At 47.5% G+C, this 20491-nt stretch overlaps 1 protein-coding gene across 2 annotated transcripts in view; it reads right to left on the bottom strand.

Annotated features, from left to right (window-relative positions):
* The window catches only part of LOC142578747 (proton channel OtopLc-like), a 94760-nt gene that overhangs the window by 58020 nt on the left and 16249 nt on the right, over nt 1-20491 (bottom strand). Inside the window, exon 1 of one of the 2 annotated variants that reach the window (XM_075688276.1) lies at nt 11701-13077. The exons of the other annotated variant lie outside the window; for it this stretch is intronic. Within the exon in view, the coding sequence (XP_075544391.1) occupies nt 11701-11894 (194 nt within the window). The 5' untranslated portion in view covers nt 11895-13077. Of the gene's footprint in view, nt 1-11700; nt 13078-20491 lie in introns of those variants that run through there. 2 annotated transcript variants of the gene reach the window in all.

Genomic DNA, 20491 nt, shown 5'->3' with positions numbered 1-20491 from the left:
TGGCAGAAATAATAATAATAATAATAATAATAATAATAATAATAATAATAATAAAAAGTCCCTGTTGTTACCGCGGTGCGCATTAAGCTAACCGACGAGCAAACATGGTGCTGCCTTGACTCATCTCACCGCGACTGAAAGGAATGAACTAGAAAGCATTTACGCTTTTGCCGCCTGAATTTCGGCGTGCATTTATTCCTGTATACAGTTGGACACGTCGGAATGCAATCAAAATGTTAGTACAAGCAGGACATATAAATCAGTCAATTTTTTTTTAGTCGCACGGTTGGCCATACGGCATATTACTTTAATAAATTCGTGCAGTCCTTCGTAATGAAGTTGCATAAGTTGCCTGACTGCGCATACTTAACTGCTCGCGGTTTGTGTGCAGGTCTTTCCGTATAGATCGCACGTATATGATTACAAAGTGACCCGTTTCTCACTGTTAATTAAATTGCAGTGTTTCTACACGTAAAAATCGTTTTTGCGTCGATATTTCTACTATTGGAGTGACAAAATATTGTGCGGAAGACGAGCAGACGACAACGCGCGCATGAATAGGCACGAACAGGCGCCCGCGTCATTTTTCAACAGCGCTGAACGCAACTGCACACAACTGAAGTACAGTGCATGCCCGATGGGAACCCCGCGGACGAAGACGGGCGGGGGTCCGCTCGCGATGCGGGGCGCCAAACGACGTCAGAGGTGTCGAGCCTGCCAATGCCTGTGAAGAATCGCTTCTGCATCCTCTATGAGCCTGCGCTACAGAGCGCGGTCGCGCGCACTTCGCGACGTACGCTGGGCGCAAGACAAAAGAGTCCCGCCTCAAGGTCATTGCAAAGACGCGCGGTTCTTACGCAGTCGCGGAATGAGCTGCGACCCGGCCGCTTTCTGAGGAACCTACACAGTTGCTCTGCATACGCGCGTTACGGGAAAATGCACGCGCCACAAAAGATGAAGGACAGAATGATTTAGCTATACCACAGCCACTGGATGAAAATACACGTGCTTGCGTGTTTTCATGGAGCGGTCGTGGCTATCTCTACGAACATGAGCGCTGCGTAAATAAGAGAGTCAGGCATACGTGCGTATTGCAAGTGAACCAGTGGCTTATTTGTTTAGTCACCCATTAGACGTAACAAATTACAGACGGTTTTGCTCCCATAATACCTCTCTCTCTCTCTGAGGAATTTTGCAGACGACGCAAAGTTCCGGTTTATTCTGGACGAAACTGGCGAGTGATGCACCTAAACGTGGTGTTAAGAGGAAACTTCAGCTCGGGCCCAACTCCGACGCGGCCTATTCAAATACATGTAAAACGCAGAACCGTTTTTCTGAGATAACCCCTGGACCGATTTTAATGAACTTTGTCGCATTTGAGAGAGAAAACTAAATTATAGTGACTGTTGGAAGCGGAATTTCGATTTAGGGCTTGCATTTTATTAAAAAGATTTTCAAATATTCGACAGTCTCAAAAAAATAGAAGCACGAAGTTTACACATTCGTAGCTCCGCATAAAAAAGATATCGCGGTTCTGTAAACGGCATCCATTAGATCATTCAGAGCGGACAAATTAGATATGTCATTTTGTATCTTACGTGAATTTGTTATGTTGTTTACAAGGGTTCTGCAAAAGCTGTATTTCCACATTACTAAATTTTTCGATATTCTTGTGTAACATATTAATTTTGTCCGCTTTAAATGTACGATTATATGCAATTCACAGAATTGTATTTTCGTTTTCCTTTGTTGAGTTACAGAGTTGTAAACTTGATAGTTTAGCTTTTTGAATATTGTCGATTTTTGCCAAGTTTTGATAAAACATTGACAATCTAACTCAAAAATTAGAAACCAACAGTCACTAGATTTAAAGTTTTTCTTTCAAATGCAAGAAACTGCGTCAAATTTGGTGCAGTGGTCGCCGAGAAAAAGGAATTATGCTTTTACATGTATTCAGATAGGAGCACCCGAGCTAAAGCTACCTCTTAAGACTGATTGTTTAATTAGGCGGAATGCAAAAATTAATTGAGTATCTCCAAGCGACGACAAACAACATTACCTTGGTTGGGTCCAGCTACGTGGCGTTTGCATATTTCTAAAGTTTGGCTCAAATTAAGTGATGACACCCCGTATATACGGTGTGCCAGCGAACAGCGAACAGCTGCAGGCAAGCTGTAGAATGAACATATATAACTGAAAAATACGGTGCGAGGTGCGATCTCCAGAACTGCAGTGTTCGATCGTCAAACCTCTGACAACCAAACACTGTAGGTCTTATATTTGTATATCTCATTTTTTTTTTTGAAATCTGAACAGCTTGGCTAACGCTACATAGCTGACAAAACCATGTGTTCCTCCGCGTCAGAGCGTCATAAGCTCAGCCTCGAACGGCCGAGCACGCCTCGTAGCTGCCGCCCCAGTGCCAGATCATTGCGAAGCAGAGTACAGCTTGCAGACCTCCGCGTATTGCGCTGCCGCTACAGGACACACGGCACATACGGTCTCCTTTACATCGCTAGTTGCGCGATCTTCATCGGCGTCGTTTCTTTGTTCGCCTCGACGTTAAGTCACTATATTACGGCCACTGCAGCCTGTAACCGTGCGGAAAGCATCTAGGCGTCCACTGAGAACGTTCGCCTGGGGCCGTTATGTCGCCAGAGTTCTTAAACAACGTTTTCCGCGCGTTGCGCAGTCTTTGTCAAAAGTTTCAATGTCACTGCGCACGTTAGCGGACCTGTCGTGAGACCGCGTACTCGGAACCCTTTGGTACTTTCACTGCTCCAAAGCCTCAGAGGCTGAGAAAATGCCGATTCTTACTTTCTCCGAGAAATGGGAAGTTGGGAACCACACACGCTTAGCGGTGGCGCCACTTGGAGTAGTCGATCATGCAAACGTGACTACCGTGCACAGACGGCAAAAAAAAAAAAAAAATAGAACGATGATTAAGCGATGATGCAGGTTTAATAAAGTCTGCCAGTTGCAGATAACACATTTTTTGAATACAGCTTGCATAGCACCGTTGTGCGACAAGCTGTGTAGTGCCGGGCAGTGAACGCAAAAGCATAACGGCGAAACCCGCAGAAGTGATTAAATCCAGACGTGGAAGCAGAAGGTGACAATAAAATAAATGTGAGCATGAGGGATGCAGCAGGTTTCAATCGAAATCGTGAATGAGTCTGCAAAACTATTTTTTCCGCCATCATTTCACAGCATCGCTTGTACGTATACCCTTATCATTAATGTTTTTGGCGTCTTTTCTTGTTGTTTTCTGTACCGGACCCCGTCACTCGGATAATGGTGCGAGGACATTTCCTTCCCGGCGCACAGCTCTCAAGTGCCAGGACCTCAGGCAAAAACACTCAAACTAGGGTCGATGTCCTAGACGTGAAAGCATCATATGTGTTTCTTATCAACAGACGCGTTCCATTCCACATTAAAAGAATGAAAGAAGAAAGCTCTGCTTTTCACAAAGCGATTTTGGGGTGAACGACTTGGTTATATCCGTCACGTGGTGTCGATAATTGAGAGCCCGCCACTCAATGGTGCTAGAACCTAGGCACTGTGCTCCAGAGATGTGCGATATATATATATATATATATATATATATATATATATATATATATATATATATAAACGAGAAGAAAGGGGGTTAACCGAGGGAGGGGCCCGATTTTTATTGGTCATAAGAAACCAATAAACACCGATACCAAGAACATAGGGGAAATTACTTGTGCTTAATAAATTAAATAAAGAAACGATAAATTAATGGAAATGAAAGAGGATGAAAAAACAACTTGCCGCAGGTGGGGAACGATCCCACAACCTTTGGATTTCGCGCGCGATGCTTTACCAATTGAGCTACCGCGGCGCCGTTTCTCCATCCACTTTCATTTCCATTAATTGTTGATTTATTTCATTTATCAAGGACAAGTAATTTCCCCTATGTTGAGTTCTTATGATATGACTGTATAAATATATATACTTAGCATACTTTATGTCCAGTGCAAGACGAAGGTCTCCCTTTGCGATCTCCAATTACCCCAGACTTGCGAATTTCTTAATTTCATCACCCCACCTAGTCTTCTGCCGTCCTCGGCTGCGCTTCCCTTCTCTTGGCACCCATTCCGTTATCATAATGGTCCACCGGTTATCTAACCTACCGCCGGTCGCTATATATATCGATTCATAGAACCAGTTCCCAAATTAACATGAAACCTTAATTAGGGTATATCTCAAATGGCATGTGTAGCTTTACCAGGTAAAAAGGTCAATCAGATTCGAGCTCCATGCATGAAGTGAAGGCTATGTACACTGTAAACGAAAATAAACCCACCTGGGAGTTTTTAAGAGGTGATGTGCCCTAAAACCTCCCCTCTCAAATATTTACTCCGATGTATGGGAGCAAAACAGCGCCATCCCCTCGTTTCACTCCGCTGGCTAACTGCGGGAGTATTAATGCGACATGACGCGATTTTACTCCGCTTAAAAATCTTGTTCTCCCGTGAAACTCCGATAGGGAGTTTTAAAAAACTCCCCTCCGCCGATACAGGTTGGTCACGTGGCGCTTCCCATGAGGCTGTGCGCCTCTCCAGCGACCGGGCGCGTTCGGCGGAGCGGGCAGTGTTCATGGCTGACGGTTTGTTTACGTCTGTGAAGTGTCGTTCCGTGACAGCTTTTCGTCAATTTGTTTCCCGTATTTCCTTCCAGAAAGTGTTATAGGCATGCCTGAAGCTCACTGTATCTCAGCATCAAGTACATTAGCTGTGATCGCTTTGCTGACAACGATGATTGCAAGAACCACGTTTTCAAGTGCGGAAAAAGGCTTAGGTATACCTCGAAGCTGCTCACTGGCTCGTGATGTCGGCTCACGTTCTGGCTGTGTTTTCGTGCTGCGTCACCCTGTCTTGTGTTCTTCAGTACGTGAAATGCGACTTCTATGTCCTTTTGAGTACATGCTGACAACGTCCAGTGTAGTGTTTGAAAGGACCGCGTAGCAATGGCAACAGTAGCCACTGTTCGAGCGACGACATCCGTGCTAGTCGCGCCTGAATGGCGTAACCCAAGTTCGTTTCGGTGCTGTGTTGCCAGTGAGAAAGACCGGAGTGCAAGCAACTGTTTTTATGTATCTGTGAACGGATATCCTCGCCCGAAGAAAAACGGTAGGACATAAGTATGCGTACTGAAAATAAAGCTTCTTATTGAGCGATGTGAATCGAATTGTTATCGCGCATATATGTTTTGGTCACGTCGTTGCTTCCTATATTGCATTAACATTACGCTCTATCCGAGACACTGATTTAGACGCATGCCTGCTGGCTCCGAGTTTAGGGATTCACTCGACAGATCAGCGATGTAGCTCCTTTTCGCAACCGAGACAGATTGCTCGGACGCAGAGCAAGTAGTGCGGTGTAGAAAATGTATGACTGCGCATTTCTCGGTGTTAATTATGTCGGCTGCTGCGGGTCATGCTCAAACGTAATAATTTCTTGCTACGCTACCACTATATCGCAAAAATTTAATTTTGCTATGCAACACATGCACTTACATTTTTCTTGCTTACTGTAACTAACGCACTACTTTTTGGCCGCGAACGCCGGCAGTGTGCGAAGTCGCTTCAGCACTCACAGAATGGCATGATAATTTTGAAAAATTACGCCATTAACTTTTTTTCTCTCACTATTTTGAATTAACAGTGTTGTGTTGCTTAAGGTATTCTGTTAATTTCAGAGAGAGAGAGATCTCGTATGAACGAGCATGTGAGTCGTAATTCTGAAAACAGCACAGCTGCTCCCTAGGCGGTTTCGAGGCACACAATATCGTGGCTATATATACTGGCACCGTTGCTTCTTGAGTATCGCGTGTACGTGTGATGTCTCAAATTTCTGCGTTGGGCGTTTCTAAAATGTTTATGTATGTCATGATATATGTGCTTTCATTGACTTGTTCCGTCGAATTCGACGCGGTCTCATGTGCGTATTTCGAAATTTGACCAGCAGCCTCTGCATGTAAACATGTTCGCGCAAACTCACGCGATGGCTCTTTTTATACTCCCGTTGCACCTCGAAAAAACTCCGTCAATAGCAAAGCAAAAAATAAAGAAAAAATAGAAAAAAACTCATAATTCCACGCGAAAATTCCGGTCGTACGGAGTAAAAATTCTACTCCGATCATACGGAGCAAAAAAAAACTCCGAACCGGGGGGTCGCTATAGGACAAGCAGTATACTCCCACCTCGGAGTTATTTCCGTTTACAGTGCACTGTAAACGGAAATAACTCCGAGGTGGGAGTATACTGCTTGTCCTATAGCGACCCCCCGGTTCGGAGTTTTTTTTGCTCCGTATGATCGGAGTAGAATTTTTACTCCGTACGAGCGGAATTTTCGCGTGGAATTATGGGAGTTTTTTTTCTGTCTTTTCTTTATTTTTTGCTTTGCTATTGACGGAGTTCTTTCGAGGTGCAATGGGAGTATAAAAAGAGCCATCGCGTGAGTTTGCGCGAACATGTTTACATGCAGAGGCTGCTGGTCAAATTTCGATATATGCACACGAGACCGCGTCGAATTCGACGGAACAAGTCAATGAAAGCACATATATCATGACATACATAAACATTTCAGAAACACCCAATGCAGAAATTTGAAAGACATCACACGTACACGCGATACTCAAGAAGCAACGGTGCCAGTATATATAGCCACGATATTGTGTGCCTCGAAACCGCCTAGGGAGCAGCTGTGCTGTTTTCAGAATTACGACTCACATGCTCGTTCATACGAGATCTCTCTCTCTGAAATTAACAGAATACCTTAAGCAACACAAAACTGTTAATTCAAAATAGTGAGAGAGAAAAAGTTAATGGCGTAATTTTTCAAAATTATCATGCCATTCTGTGAGTGCTGAAGCGACTTCGCACACTGCCGGCGTTCGCGGCCAAAAAGTAGTGCGTTAGTTACAGTAAGCAAGAAAAATGTAAGTGCATGTGTTGCATAGCAAAATTAAATTTTTGCGATATAGTGGTAGCGTAGCAAGAAATTATTACGTTTGAGCATGACCCGCAGCAGCCGACATAATTAACACCGAGAAATGCGCAGTCATACATTTTATACACCGCACTACTTGCTCTGCGTCCGAGCAATCTGTCTCGGTTGCGAAAAGGAGCTACATCGCTGATCTGTCGAGTGAATCCCTAAACTCGGAGCCAGCAGGCATGCGTCTAAATCAATGTCTCGGATAGAGCGTAATGTTAATGCAATATAGGAAGCAACGACGTGACCAAAACATATATGCGCGATAACAATTCGATTCACATCGCTCAATAAGAAGCTTTATTTTCAGTACGCATACTTATGTCCTACCGTTTTTCTTCGGGCGAGGATATCCATTCACAGATACATAAAAACAGTTGCTTGCACTCCGGTCTTTCTCACTGGCAACACAGCACCGCAACGAACTTGGGTTACGCCATTCATGCGCGACTAACACGGATGTCGTCGCTCGAACAGTGGCTACTGTTGCCATTGCTACGCGGTCCTTTCAAACACTACACTGGACGTTGTCAGCATGTACTAAAAGGTCATAGAAGTCGCATTTCACGTACTGAAGAACACAAGACAGGGTGACGCAGCACGAAAACACAGCCAGAACGTGAGCCGACATCACGAGCCAGTGAGCAGCTTCGAGGTATACCTAAGCCTTTTTCCGCACTTGAAAACGTGGTTCTTGCAATCATCGTTGTCAGCAAAGCGATCACAGCTAATGTACTTGATGCTGAGATACAGTGAGCTTCAGGCATGCCAATAACACTTTCTGGAAGGAAATACGGGAAACAAATTGACGAAACGCTGTCGCGGAACGACACTTCACAGACGTAAACAAACCGTCAGCCATGAGCACTGCCCGCTCCGCCGAACGCGCCCGGTCGCTGGCGAGGCGCACAGCCTCATGGGAAGCGCCACGTGACCAACCTGTATCGGCGGATGGGAGTTTTTTTAAAACTCCCTGTCGGAGTTTCACGGGAGAACAAGATTTTTAAGCGGAGTAAAATCGCGTCATGTCGCCTTAATACTCCCACAGCTAGCCAGCGGAGTGAAACGAGGGGATGGCGCTGTTTTGCTCCCAATACATCGGAGTAAATATTTGAGAGGGGAGGTTTTAGGGCACATCACCTCTTAAAAACTCCCAGGTGGGTTTATTTTCGTTTACAGTGTGTAGTCAGCTGTCGCAATCCAGGCCTGCCGAAGACTTAGGAAACCTACAGCCATGACAAAAAAAATTTGCTTTTGTACTGACTCTTGAGACCACCTGATATTTAAGCAACGTTCTGGCAACATTCTGACACATTTATGTTTACATTTTGTACAAGACTGATAATGAATACTGAAGGTAACATGATCACGTTCAAGTTCCTTGCTGCCGATCTCTCCATCCTCCAAGCGTCCGTCTCCTCTTTTAAACTCTCCGTCGTTCTGGTCCCGTCGCCTTCCCCTATTCCGGAGTCAGGCGATGGACGGCATCATGCCCCGTCAATCCGTAGGTTGGTAGCTCCATTCCTCCGAGGAGAGCTTGGCCCAAACCACGCGCACATCACTGGGCACGAACAGGGAAAGAGGGCAGCACAATGGCCCCGTCTTCGGCGCGGAGGTGCCAGTTTGGGCTGATGTCAGGTGCATGATGTGAAGGAATGTACCCCTCCAAATTGCCCGAACCCTTCATGGCAGAGCCCAACTGTTTGTCATGAATGAATTATGGGGCTTTACGTGCCAAAACCACGATTTCACTATGAGGTGCGCCGTAGTGGGGGACTCCGGATTAACTTTGACCACCAGGGGATCTTTACCGAATGCCCCCAATGCGCGGGACACGGGCGTTTTTGCATTTCGCCCCCCTCGAAATGCGGCCTCCGCAACCAAGATTTGATCCCGTGACCTCGTGCTTAGCGGCGCAACACCATAGCCGCTAAGCCAACTGTTTGCCCGGAATCATCGCAGTTGGAGAGGGCTCCGACGCGGTCGTTGGCTCGTTCTACATTTCCGCGTCCTCCGCGACCGACTGGTTTCGCGTGGTAAACGGCCGATCACAACAGTGCCGAGCACTTTCATAAATGTGAGGTGGGTTTGCGCAAATGCACGCTTCGCTTCATGTTTCATAAATCCAAAGGCCTAAGACCAGTTCAAGGTCAACAAACAATACGCTAGGCTGCCCGCTTAAAAACGAAGATCGAATTAGAATTCCTGCAATTCCACTAATTTCTATTCTACAGATGACTTTGTAGGGATGAACTGCGTCTTTGAAAGTTCCCATGCCATGAGACAGCTCAGTTTACTTCAAGCCGTCCTTGTCCACGCCTACTTCGTAATGCGCTAAATATCGAAGCTGTTGCGCATGCAAAAAATTGCCCGGAAGCCGTCCAGCAGTGACCTGGAGCGTGAAATGTACGCACAGCAGATGAGCTTGATACGTTTTTGTAGCGCGTGTAATACGATATAAAGAGAGTTCGAGGCTTTCCCCATAAGACGGCCCATCGGGCAATTCGCCGTAATTGAGCTTTCAGCGATACGACCTTGAAGGTAAATTGCCGAACCCACGTCCCACCGCTAAGACAGCCTGCCCCGAACTGTTGCCGCCGCCCTCATCTCAGATCATCGGAACCGCCCCGAGGACGGCGAAAGTAAACAGAATGCGTTGGCACAACGTTGATGTTTTCTTCTTATCTTTCTAGCAATTATGGCCGGCACGCCGTCCCGGTCAGCAACAAGGACCACAGTTTAAGGCCAGCTGCAACGAAATCTCACTTCTTGAGCTCAATGTGTTGAATACAAAGTAACTGTAGCAGAGCCGGAAGACGAGCAACTGCACGTATCCTGAACTAGCAGTGTTCAGATTGCCCCGTCGTAGACGGCAGGTTCCCCTGGCGGTGTGCCACGCAGATACACGATTAGGTGATTTGACGTCTATCCCAGAATCACAAGCGGCAGGCCGGGATAGCAGCCAACAGACATGTTGGTTCGGGTCAGGCCTGCCAACGCTGGGTTAGACGTCACTTCCAGTTTCGCCGGTATGGAAAGCGTGGATATATGACAGGTATTTTTGCTATACCGGTTAACATTTCGCTCATAAAATTGTGCACTGCGCCCTCTCCTAGATACACGAACCCATCATACATTCAGTAACGAAATTTAAAGTTTATTCCGATTTATCAACAGCTCTTAGTCGAATAATTAGTGCATTATCCAGATTTGCGGACTTACGCACGCTAGCTGAAGAATAAAATCGAAATTCCCTCCTACCTATCAAAGACAGGAATGAGGAGAAAGATAAGGGTAAAGGTGGTGATGACAATGAAGCGCAACAAGATGATAATTCAAGTTATATGCAACAAGAGCCTAGGTGTTGATTAAACACTTGCGTTCAGTCAACTTTCACGCAAAAAAAAACGGGGGAAAATATTTAAAGCCTAAGGGCGTCAAATATTTTAAGTTGTCGGCATCGCCCACACGGTGCCAAAACAACACTTCACGACACCTCCTTCCATTAAATGTTGAACAGCAGCAACGTCCCATTAAAGCCGTAAGGTGTGCGACGTTTCGCAAGCAGTCTTTTCTGCAGCCTCCCTTCCCTTTTCCCTTTGATGACCAAGGCCGAAGAACAGGCGTGCATCGACATCTTAAAAAAATATTGTAATAATAGTAAGGAAACGTACTACCAAAGCGGCCTATCTTTCACGACACTTCTCAAGGCAAGGCTTTATCACATGACATCTATCACTAAATGACATGCTGTCACTGTCACATGACAAGGCACTCAACAGGACGAAACATACGAGACTCTCTCGTGGGATGCTAGCGATTGCAGAATTCTAATCACGCTTATAGCGCGCCCACGACTTCCAGTTCACTCCCGAGAGTGCAAATGTACCCTTGACGTACCAGCCACACTCGCGACAACTTATTTTGATGAGAAAAAGAGATGATTTATTCACAGAACGTCAGGGTGGTCGGCTTGACTGAAAGTGCTATATCTTGCGAAGCCCAACGTAGTAAAAAATTATGGGGTTTTACGTGCCAAAACCACTTTCTGATTATGAGGTACGCCGTAGTGGAGGACTCCGGAAATTTGGGCCACCTGGGATTCTTTAACGTACACCTAAATCTAAGTACACGGGTGTTTTCGCATTTCGCCCCCATCGAAATGCGGCCGCCGTCGCCGGGATTCGATCCCGCGACCTCGTGCTCAGCAGCCTAACACCATAGCCACTGAGCAACCACGGCGCGCGTAGCCCAACGTAATAGGGAAGGAGGAAGGTAATGAGCGATGCGACGAAACCTTAAGGTAGAAATCGCGCAGACACTTTTCATTCGCCCCGGTGCTCTCCTCTCACATTTATTTATACTAACTACAGAACGGTAGAACCACAGTTTGTGGATTTAGTTAGACCTACATCTTACACCATTTATAGTTTACACGTCTTTGCTCCGACGAAGCAATCGAAAGATCAAAGCGTACCGACTGAACTGTCAGCCACTATATACTGTGCGCAAGATCTTTGTATGTATTCCTATGCATGGCACACTAAAAACACGACAGCCGAACCATGCAAAGCGGACAGAGCACGATGAAACCCAAGCGTCGACACAAGCGCAAAGTGGCGTATTTGAACTAAGCTATGGTGCCAGCGAAGCAGTTCGACAGTTGCCAACTCACTTGCCCACGATGAATTGGACTTTCTTCCTCGGCCTGCAGTAGTCGCACCCAGGGCCGCTATTCGGCGAACCATCGTAGCCGCATCGGTCGCACGGAAGCCTTCCAGACGTTGGCAGGCACCGGCTCAGGCGACGCACGAGAAGTGCCGACAGTCCGGCCAGACGGCCCGGCTTATCCGGAGACGTCACCAGCATGGCAACCCAATGTCGATGCTTGCGGTGTCCGAAGCTCTAACACTGTCAAGCCCGAAACAAGCCACGCTAATCAGTCCCGCAGCGCTGCTTCTTTCCTTGTCTAAATGTTTAACGGCCTCGATCACGAAAGGTCCTGCAATCGTTAGCCAAGCCGCGGACGACAATCCTGCAATTACCGCGTCGAAAGAAGTGACGAACAGCCTTAATACTAGGAGCGTAGCCTCAATGCCAGTGTGATGTAACAATCAAAGCGAAACTCCTGGCTCAGCGCATCACTCACCCGCCCTTCGGGATCACATTGAGCCCAGTGAATAGCAAACGGCTACCGGAAGCAGCTCTTTCAGCCACGACGGAGGGTTTCGAGACAGCGGGAGGTTTGGATTAGCCGCCCACGTTGTGACGCATAGTAAACGGAGGCTTTACCGATAAGCAATCCGCGCGAGGCAGCGTGGGACGCTCCCGGAGAGAGCACTCTGAAGTGGCCCTCCACGAGCCCGATCAACCGGCGCTTTTATCAAGTGAGAAAACAACACCGCGAGTCTCGGTTCTTCTTCGGTACGCCAATCTCCGGTGGTTAGCAGCGCACACCACGGCGAGTTACTCGGCCGTCCAACTGCGCCGGACGCGACACACCGCGATGGCACTTTCGCGTCGCCTTGAAAGTCGTTTCTCTCTCTCAAGGAACAAGACCCTTCGCTAACGAGCCCCGTAATTCGAGCGTCGAGCTGGCATAAACAAACTGCCGACCTGCGTCCCGTCAAACGCGGAGAGGGTGACGGGTTCAGAGAGAAACAAAAGGAAGCCGTGTGCTCTGTTCAATCAAAAATAGAAGCGCCAAGCCGGCGCTTGCTCGTCTCCAGAGCAGAGGACAACGTACTCGGCGGCGGTCGGTCGCGCACCTCAACGACGTTCTGCACATCCGCATGCGCACACATCGGCACGTCGCGTCGACGAGGTTTTCTCCCCCTTCCTCCGAGGCGAGGCAGTCGCCAGGTCGAACCGCGAGATGCGTCCCTCTCCTCCTCCTCGTCTTCTTCGCAGTGTGACGTGTGACCGTGGTAACCGTGGCGGCGACGAAGACAACACGACCGCTGCTCTTGGCGTGCCGGCGGCCCTTCGAGGGCTTCGCGACGCGCGATTCGCCGCGCACGCACGTGCCGCGCGCCGGCTAACAAGACCCGTCCCGCGCGGCGACAAGTTCGCACGTACGACGACGCACCGGCGATCAGAGCGCGCGCTTTCGGAGGATAGTGGACGCGCTGCGGAGCTGGCGACGGCGGAGGCAGCGGCGCCTTGGCAACCGGCCGCCCGTTGCCCCTCTTCGCTCGTCTTCTTCCCCCACCCCTCCCCGTTTGTTTTTGCCTCGAGAAGCAACGCCGCTACCGCGCCCCCTTCCAACTCCATTTTGTCTTTCGCCGCATACCCCCCCCCCCCCTCACTACGGGTCCCGTCGTCGTCTCAGCGGGCCGCGTTCCCTCCCGTACGCGCACGCTCACGGGCAGCCGTCGGTGCTCGCCGAGCAATCCAGCGTGAGCGCAATCTCTTTCCAGACTCAGGTGCACGGTAGTCTACCGTACGGATGGGCAGAATGTGACACTGCCTTTTTAAGTTCTCAGTGGAGCACGACTGCGTCGACACACCGCTTCTACCTGCTCAGCAAAAATGGGCCGCCGTGCGAAACGCTTCCTGGGAAGAAATTACGCCTCCTTGTTAAAGCTTGTTCTTGTTCCCTAGTGAAATGGCGCAACCCAATCTGGTGTATCGGCCATGATCGGGCTTTGAAAAAACTGTTAGTAATTCTTTTTCTTGTATATAAATTAGCATGAAACGAAATAAGTATCTTGCAGATGGGACTCAAAGTGTATACCTTTACAGATATGAATAATCAGTTATCTAGGTGTTTTGTGAATATTACGAGCATAATAAGTATACAGAAGAATTCTAGCATTCAATTCTTTTTGTCTCACGCGGAGAAATGCAGAGTGCTTCACAAACGTTACTGTGGCTGTAAGACAGTACAGTAGCCCCAGAGGAAAGAATTACAGGAAGAGTCAAATTCAAGCTAAGCTTTTGGAAGGGTTCTTCTAAAATGTTTTCTTTTGAATAATGAAACGGCGGCATGTCAAAAAGAAATGTTGCAGAGATCCACTCTCATTGCATAAAGGGCACAAAAGCGATGTATACTCAGACCAGACCTGTGTAGACATAAGTTCAGTGGGGGGACTCGGCGTCGCAATCTTGTAATCGTTACTTGCATTTTTCAAGAGGAGCACCATTTGTTGTTCTAAGGAAAACTGAGATACGGGAAATCAGATGTTGCCAACGATGATTTCGCGAAGTTATTTGTAGTAGTATATTTTCGGAATTGCGCCGCAGTGATGAAAGCTGACGTAGGGTAAAATGGGGATTATAGGACCACCGTGGGATGCTACTGCGAGTGCATTTGTATATTCGCATAAGGCTAGACCTTCGTGGCCTGGCGCCCACACTAAACGAACGAGACGCAAGTGCCTTGGGAGAAGAAAATAGAAAGCGTCTAATGAATTTGACAGTTTGGGTGTGGTCGGTAAAGAGCAGACAAACAGGCAATCAGCTAAGATTACGGCTGATGACAGAGATGATGATAGTCTGCGTAAAAATAAGACAATTGCCAGTAATTTCACCTGAAAGATAGGCGTGAAGTCAGGTAGCCGAATGGAAAAAGACAATTATGAAACATCGTTCCAGCGCACAATTGAACACGGACGAGAAGAGAAGGACCACACAAACGCCGGACTTAAACTAAATTTTCTTCATGGAAAACAGGGCTTTATGTACACAAGGGGAGGGGGAGAGGCGGGCGCTGTTAGTGCATCGGACCACCCAAAAATTTTTTCACATGCATGCAATTTTTCAATTTTCGCATGCGATTGGGACAACTACAGTCAGAGCAAATCAACATCGGCAGCTCGGGCACCCCGCAGGGCTCGGTGATCTCGCCGATGCTCTTCAACCTCGTCCTGCTGGGGTTGCCCGACCGATTGTTTCAAATCGAAGGACTGCATCACACGGTATACGCGGATGATATTACGATCTGGACGACAACGGGCCGGCAGCGACGGAGCGATCGAGCAACGTTTACATCAGGCCATCCAATGCGTAGAAAACTACCTCGTGGGCACGGGACTCGCCTGCTCGGCCGAAAAATTCGAACTGCTGCTATATAGACCAGTCAGAAAGGGGCGCCCACCTAAATGCTACACCCCCCTGGAAAAGCAAAAGATCCAATTAACGGCATCAAACGGCCTCCCCATCCCGATAGTAGAAAAAATCCGGGTACTAGGAATGATGATAGAGCATAAGGGTGGCAATGGCGAAGCACTTCGTAAGACAACGGCAGAGGCCACCAGCACGATGCAGCTCATTCGACGCATCACCAACAAACACGCGGGCATGCGCGAAGGCAGCGTCATCCGACTCATACAAGCCTTCGTCATTTCTCAGATAAGGTACACGGCAGCGTTTTACAACTGGACGGTTGCGGAAAAAAACAAGCTCAACGCGCTCATACGCAAGGCGTACAAATGTGCGTTGGGACTTGCGCCTGGAGTTAGCACCACCAAGCTCTTAGAACTATAGGCCTACACAATACGCTCGAAGAACTCGTGGAGGCCCGACAAGTGTCCCAGCTTGAACGCCTATCCAAGACCCGCCCGGGCAGACACGTACTTGAAAATCTCGGCATCACATACCACTCGCAGCACGGCGTCAAGGTAGACATTCCAAGACCCATACGCGAGCAACTATACGTACCCCCATTGCCTCGCAACATGCACCCCCAACACCACACGGGGAGGCCTAAAGCCAGGGCAAAACACATGAATAAAAGTTACTCTAACGACAAGGAGGCGGCCTTCACCGACACAGCCCGCTATCGAGACAGGAAGAGTTTCGTGGCGGCAGTTACTAGCCACCGAGGCAACCACCTCACGAGCGTCACCGTGAACACGGCACATGCCGAAGCGGCAGAGGACGCGGCCATAGCACTGGCCCTCACACAAACCAAAGCTACGTGATCTGCGACTCGCAAACGGCAATTCGCAATTTTGCAAATGGGCGCATCTCGCAAGAGGCGTATCAGATACTCCAGCGACATCCCATACACCAGGGAGAGGCCGACGTTGATAACCAAAGGTATTTGCTATGGATCCCGGCACACACTGGAATGAGCACCCCCAACGAAGCGGCTCACGGCGTTGCTCGAGGAATGACTCACCGAGCAGCATCGGAGGAAGAGCCCCCGCGGGGTACTGCAAACGTCTGGGCATGGGAGGATCGTATGACCAGTTTTCACGACGTCACGGCACACTACCAATTACAAAGACGCATATACCCATTCCCTCACGCTAGGTTAGACAGGACGCAAGCAGTACACTTCAGACAATTACAAACAGACTCTTACAGAAACCCGAGACTCATGCACGCCATGTATCCAGACATGTACGCTACAAACAGATGCACATCGTGTGGCGAGGTTGCCACACTAAACCACACGTTATGGGAGTGTCGGGACCTAACAAACAAGTCGGGCAGTGCCGACCCCTCCGTCTCTTCCAAGGCCAGCCTCCGGTCACGCTGGATGGCCGCACTGCTCAGCTCTGACCTGACAGCACAACTCTGGGCCGTCCAGCGAGCCAAGGAAGCCGCTTCGAGACAAGGTCTCGGAACCGCATCCGCGGCGGGTGCCCAGACCCACTAAAGAGACGCCGGACTCAAATCTTGTTGATTTGAAATAAAAGGTTACGCTCTCTCACTCTGATACTGGCGACAATCTTCCGAGGCGTCGAAACCAAAATAAAAAGTGAAAATAATGAAAATAAAAGTGAAAAAGGTGAAAAAACGTGATAAAACCTTTTTTCCCATCACTCAAGTACAATCTTGCTCATCTCCCGCCTTACCTAGCTGAATCGACCACACAGGTTTGTCCAGAGATAAGTTCTTTTTTCGCGAGCACAACAGAAGGATGCAGATGCACCTATTAACTATTATTTTTATTCTTTTCACTTTTTCTTTTGGTTTCAACGCCTCGAATGATTGTCGCCTTTACCAAAGAAAAAAGAAATTTTTTTTGGGTGGTCCGGTGCACCAACAGCGCTCCCCCTTCCCCTCCCCCCTCCCCCTCCCCCTGTGCACATAAAGACCTGTTTTCGCTAATAAAATTTAGTTGAAGTCCGGCGTTTGTGTTGTCCTCTTCTCGTCCGTGTTCAATTGTGCGCTGGAACAATGTTTCATAATGCCAATCACAACCAACTAGCCCAGCTGTCCATACTTAGGAAAAATACCAATTCAGATGTGGTGATACAATGCCCACACCTGCCTTTTCTTCACAGACGGAAGCATCAGTTGCTATAATGGTATTTGTATCTAGGTGTGCGGTAGTCTTCCCAAATACTATTCAGATATTGATAGGGAAGGTGTTTAGCATTATTTGGAAAAATATAATCAAATTCGAATTTAGCGACTGGAACCTAGGAATTTAATAACACGACCTCGCATAGGTGAACAGTTAATGGGTTTAATATTTTTAGTACGAAAACAACTTGTGGGCAACGTGAGTGATACCACTGATAGTTAAAAAATGAGACCGGTTCCTTAACGAAAACGCATTGTTATCTCCGCTCTGGCGATGCATATATCTTTAAAAAGTTTGTACTGTTAGAATACGGAATCGCATGAGAAGAGAGGGCAGGCGTGTTTCTTGATATAATATATCGCTATAGCGACACATTTAGGAAGCCCAAGACATAAACGTAATGCTTCTCGTTCTAATAGGCCGAATTTTGTATGGAGGTCCGCCAGAAAACAAAACGCCGCCGAACTCTTATCATCGGGTGAACATACACGAAATGTATCACAATGAGGGCAAGCCGACGCAATCCTAATCGATTGCTGCCAAGTCTGCGCAGCATTCCCACTCCGCGTCCTCCCTTGGAGGTAATATGCTCTACGTGCGGACTCCAATTAAGCTTTTCGATGTACATTACACCCAAATATTTAAGAGAATTCACCGGTGGGATACTTTCTCGTCGATAAAGAACCAAAATTTGCACAGGAACGCTTTGAGGGAAATCTAGGATGGCGCTTTTTCTGATATTAAGAGAGGTTAATGCCATCAAGCCACAATTCTATAGGCGGCTCATACAGGACTGTAGAGTTTCGTACAAAGCATGTAGGTCTACCGATGCAGCAAAAAAAAATAATAATAATAATAGCAAAGAAAGATGCTACGTAGTCGGCGTATAACACACACACAACCTGTTTCAAAGGTACAGTACTCAGTAAAACATTAAACAGCAATGTAGATAGGACTGATCCCTGTGCTAGACCTCTTGACTGTTTATGCGTTTAAGACAATCCGCGTTGAGAGAAGTAAAATTCCCTGCTGTTTAAAAATTAATCATCCCACGCGACAAAATACGTCGGCAGAGCAGCATTCTGAAGCGCGTTTGTTAGGTTTACATGTTCTATATATGTATACGTTGTCATACGCCTTAGTGATATTCAAAGTGACTAAGCCGCCCAGTTGAAAAAGAGCAGAAATTTCTGTTGTACGACCGAAGTTCCTGAAGGAAGGAAGGAATAACTTTATTGAAAGGGGTTAGGATGAAAGCTTATGAGCTCGATGGGTGGGGCCCCCAGCTAGTCCAGGGCTCCACTGGCTGCTGCCGCCTGCCTGACGTGATCCAAGCTGCACCTCCGGGTCAGAGCTGGCGAGTTGTTCCGAAGTGTTCGATAATTGAAATTTACCTAAAAAGGGATTTAAATTTGGTGGTCTATTGTGGCAGCCCCACGAAATGTGGTATAGCGATGGCGAGCCGCCACACCATGGACAGGTGTGCCCATACATCAGCGTTGGAAAAATTTTGTTTAATCTTTGTAGGTTTGGAAAGACCCCCGTTTGAATCCTGAAATTCCTGCAGTTGCGACAGAAATTTCTGACGTTACGACAGAAATTCTGACGTCGCAATAGAAACATTCTGTCGCGGCGACCAAGAGTTTTGAAGTCGCAACAGAAACGTTCTGTCGTGACAACAAGAGTTTATGAAGTCGCAACAACTTTTTATCGCGACAGCGATTCTGACGTCACAACAGGAACTCTCTGTCGCGACTACACACTTTCTGTCGTGGCGTTAGAAATGTGCCACTTTCTGTCGCAGCGGCATAAGTTCTGACGCTGCCGTGGAAGCGCTTTTCGTCGCGACGCTTTAAAATTGTATATCAGTTTCGCATCGGTGGTGTACACTGTACTTTTCTCTTGCGCGGTATTCAATCGTGCTTCTCTGAAGCCGGCAATGCTGATAGCGCCGACACCGGTATTAAAGTCGACGTGGCGAATTGTCATAATTGTGCCATGACGACGAGGCACCAGCAACGCCCAGCCGCGCTCCTCAAAATCGGTTGCTGATCAAAATCACACCATCTGCGGGAATGGCTGCGTATCCATTTTGTTGTATTTGGTAAGATGTGGCACACAGGCCTGTGGACTTACACGTGCCGTTACGCTGACACATGAGTTAATTACCCAGAAAATTTGCATAAGCTTTTGCGAAGCGAGAAAGAAGTTTCGGGTTGTTCCACAAAGTTTCATGAAAAGCTGTTTCGCTCGGGCGTCAGATTTCTGGCACAGTGCTGCCGTGGGAAACCAGTACGCTGTCTAAATGAACACTTATCCACGAATGTTTATGCAGCTATTCTGCACTGAACACACGAATTATATGCGCGCTCAAAAGTGTAAAGAACGAGAGACAGCAGTCAAAATTAGCAGTAACAAATCTAACAGTGTCCCCGGTCACCGTTGTCTATTTCTGAATTTCTTATTTAATGTGGACATCGTAAGCAAAATCGATGTTCTAGCACTCCACGATGTACTTGTCGATGGTAACAATACTTTTGCTCATCAAGAGGGGTGCCAGTTGACGGGGCGGAATGAAATCGCATCTTGGCTTTCAAAACACAAATGTGAACATTAATGCAGACAGATTCTTACTGTTGACATGGCCAAAATGTACAAGCACTGTCACCACAAAACACCTTTATAAACTTAGAGAAGGGAAACTGTACCTTCCACAGTGCAACGGAAATAAGAGTAGCGGTAGCGTTGTGAACTAAAGTATACGATCGAGAGATGGCGCTGACAAAATCAAAACTAATATCGTCATCATAACGTTGTGCGCAATATGGCCGCTGCGGTAGCGGCTGGTGGGGCTCGTCGCGCAGCTCGCTCGTTGGTTTTGGGCGTTTTGTTACCGCTTTCCGGGCGGTAATCGTGAGTGAAGTACTATAACATGACTACAGATACCTTTATTATGTCGCCAGGTGACTGAGAGGCCTCAACTGGCAAAAGAACACTTGGAACAAATAAGCTCACTTCGTTTATTGTCAATGGTGATTGAAGCAGTACATGCTCACAATTTTCGTACAGGTCAGATGCACTTAATGCTGTCAGTCACTAAGCTTACAATATGCAGAAACACAGATAGACACCTATTTAATGCAACTGAAATCTGAAAGCGAACGAGGTTTTCTCATCGTGTTCGGCGTGCCGCTAAAGTAGGGAG

This window comes from Dermacentor variabilis, chromosome 4 (assembly GCF_050947875.1).
Source record: "Dermacentor variabilis isolate Ectoservices chromosome 4, ASM5094787v1, whole genome shotgun sequence".
Taxonomy (NCBI): Eukaryota; Metazoa; Arthropoda; class Arachnida; order Ixodida; family Ixodidae; genus Dermacentor; species Dermacentor variabilis.
The sequence above is the reverse complement of the archived record's forward strand: the minus strand, read 5'-3'. Positions and strand labels throughout refer to the sequence as shown.